The following is a 2962-nucleotide window of genomic DNA, read 5'->3' as shown; positions in this document are numbered from 1 at the left end:
TCTGTTTGCTTGCGTTTCTTACGCAATATTAAGTGTTTCTAATACAGCGGCCCTACGAAATCCACACCCGTGATTTCGAAGGCTTTCGCTTGTTTTAGTCAATTAATTGGTAGATTTGCAGCTATTTCTCTGAATAGCGGTAAAGTTAGCCGTTGGCACTTAGTTAGACGTTGCATCTTCAAGTTAGACGCAGGCATGCCAGACTGATTTGGTCTGTCGGTTTTCCCTTGATGATCCAAATCGTTCCCTCAGATCAGATAGGGTGGTTTTAACTCCAGCGTGTTTTAGCGAGACGTGTCGATCTTAGATGATTAATTTGACGACTGGATAGTGAGCGGGAAGCAAGATGGCGGGTTTCAATGTCCCTGTCCCTTAGCGCTAGCTCTACTCTTCCTGTTATTCTAATCAACTTGTCTCTTGCGTCCCACACGGGTCGGAATTCGGCGATTTTCTCCTTATGATGTGGTTGCCGCCCTTCTTGTAGGTACTGAAACGTCTTGGAATAGGCTTCTTTTTGAAGCTGCATAAAAATAAGTAGCTCTGCCTTCGTCAGCTCCTCTACTGTTAGATGTTCTACCATTATTTGTTTTCCGTCTCCTGTCTTGATTGGAGTCTTCACTTGTGTGGCGTTTGTGGGACGGATTTTTTAAGTGAATCTTAGTATCCAAGCGGATCTTCTGAGTAGCCGATTCCAAGACGGAATTCGATCCAATTGCCATTCCACTGGAGTGGCAGGCTCCACGGAAGCTACCGACATTGTGACGGTTTTTGACTTTGCTTCCGCTTTGATTCTTTTATGGACACTGGGTTCTTCTACCTCGGGCGTTGAATTCAGCCATTTGGTTTCGTTTTCTTTCAGCCATGAGGGTCCGTTCCACCACAGCTCGGAGCGTACCAGCGTTAGTGCTGGCACTCCCCGCGGGACGAGATACGCAGTATTTTGGACGCCTGGACAGTCCCGCCACCAATTTGAACCAGGTAGTTTCTTAATTGCTTCGAATTGGTTCCTGACGAATGGTTTCCACCTGTTGGTTTCTCCTCGGATCCAGCCAAGTGCCACTAGAGAGTCAGCCCAGAATATTGTTCGGCACGATTCGATGTGGAAAAAGTTTCTGAGCTTTTCTCCCCCAGAAGTTAGCTTAATAGCTCCAATCTTGGTTAGCTGACCTTTTTCTTTGGGAGACACGCCACTTTGGTCTTGCTAGCAAGAAAATGGATGACTGCATCGCCGTTTTTGGTTTGGAGTCTTGCGTAGGCAACGGCTCCGTTAGCGGCCTCGGATGCGTCGCCGAACACATGAATTTCTGCAGTTTGCATGACTCTATTCGAGTAGCCTATCCAACGTGGGATTTTTAAGTTGGCGAACTCGTTCAACCCAGTCATGGCTGCTATCCATGTTTTCCGTATTTCAGGAGGCGCTTTCACATCCCAGTCCATTTCGGCTTCCCAAAGTTTATGGTAGATTATTTTCAGCAGGAGCGTTGTGGGTACTAGAAACCCGATGGGATTGAATACTTTTGCTGATATTCTTAAAATATTTCTTTTGGTCACTAGGTGTCCCAATTCTGTCGCAGCTTCGATGATAGATGCAGGATCGAATTGGAAGGTGGTGGATTCGGTATCCCATTGAATCCCTAGGACCTTAGGCTGACCTTCTTCCAGTTTCTGAGTGAAAATTTTCACTATGGGGTTAAAATGCCCCTTTTTCACTGAGAAATTTGCGAACTGTTTGGTCATTGGTAACCCAATTCCGCATGTTGAGTTTTGCCTCCTGGAAGATGGATTTTGTCTCCTGTATCCTGGTTTTAGCTGGAGAGATGTTGCCGGCGCCTCCAAGGTAGTCGTCAACATAAATTTGCTCCTTGAGCCGTCTTACTGTGGTGGAGTAGATTGGGTCCATACCGTCTAGGTGCTTGTTTAGGGTAACTCGCAGCAAAAATGGGCTGGAGCTGAGCCCAAATGGGACCCATTTCCACTTGTATGCCACTAGAAGCGAGCTTGGCTTTTCTGGAGTCATGACCCACAGAAATCTGACAGCTTCGCCGTCTTCAGGATACAGGGCGATGTTTAGAATGGCTTTTTCAATATCTGCTATCCATGCGATTCTATTTAAACGGAAACGCATTAAAACGGCTAGCAGATCGGGATTAAGATTCGGGCCGGTTTCCAAGACATCGTTTAGGCTTGGGCCATACTTCGATTTTGCCGCCCCATCGACTACCGGTCGAATTTTTTTAGTTGTTTTGTCCCGTCGAATAACAGGATGGTGTAGCAGATTGGTTGGGAGTCCTTCGTAGTTTAAGTCTGCCTCCTCCACGAAGTTTTGGACTCGTAGCTGGTCGATTTCCTTATGATAGGCCGATAGAAGCTCTGGTGTTCTTTTAAGTCTTTTTAAAAGACTCTCCAGTCTTCCTTTTTCCATCAGAAAATTTTTTTCTAACCTCAACCTGTCCGTCTTCTACGGGATTGGGGTGCAGTGCATCGCCCATCGTCTTGACGGGTGATTTTGTCGCCAAAGGAGCTGAGAGTGTCGTCTGGCTCCACTGCATCACAATCATCTAAGATGGCAAAGTGTTCCAGCATCCAGAAAATGGATAGATCAAAGTCTGTTGGCCGTTTCAATTCTTCTTTCACGATTTTACGTTTTTCCTTTTTGCTTTTGGAGGTATGGGTGAGCTCCTGGCTGGAAATTTCTTCCATTGGCCTCGGCTGGGCGGGCAAAAACTCTTTGACCTCCTTACCGGCTTCCATTTCATCCATATCGTCGAAGGGATTCGTAAAATAAAATTCTGGATCGAGACACCCCGCTGCGTACGATGATTTTGTCTGATAATTAGAAAAGCTACTGCATTCTAGAATTTGCTTGATTATCGCCTTTTCTTTCTTTGATCTTTTTTCCTTCAAAGGTCCAGTTATCATGTGACCTAGCTTTGTGTTGTATGCTCTAAGGCCGCATGGGCTT

At 46.0% G+C, this 2962-nt stretch overlaps 1 protein-coding gene across 1 annotated transcript; it reads right to left on the bottom strand.

The window, feature by feature from the left end:
• Positions 1 to 900: 900 nt before the first annotated feature.
• On the bottom strand, positions 901 to 2760 carry LOC123470676. The gene is made up of 4 exons (XM_045171228.1): positions 2463 to 2760; positions 1727 to 2412; positions 1168 to 1665; positions 901 to 1059 (listed from the first exon to the last, which is right to left on the bottom strand). Exons 1-4 carry the CDS (start codon positions 2758 to 2760, stop codon positions 901 to 903), a joined length of 1641 nt encoding a protein of 546 aa, XP_045027163.1.
• Positions 2761 to 2962: the final 202 nt, after the last annotated feature.

Source organism: Daphnia magna, linkage group LG3, assembly GCF_020631705.1.
Source record: "Daphnia magna isolate NIES linkage group LG3, ASM2063170v1.1, whole genome shotgun sequence".
In the NCBI taxonomy this organism is placed as follows: Eukaryota; Metazoa; Arthropoda; class Branchiopoda; order Diplostraca; family Daphniidae; genus Daphnia; species Daphnia magna.
The sequence above is the reverse complement of the archived record's forward strand: the minus strand, read 5'-3'. Positions and strand labels throughout refer to the sequence as shown.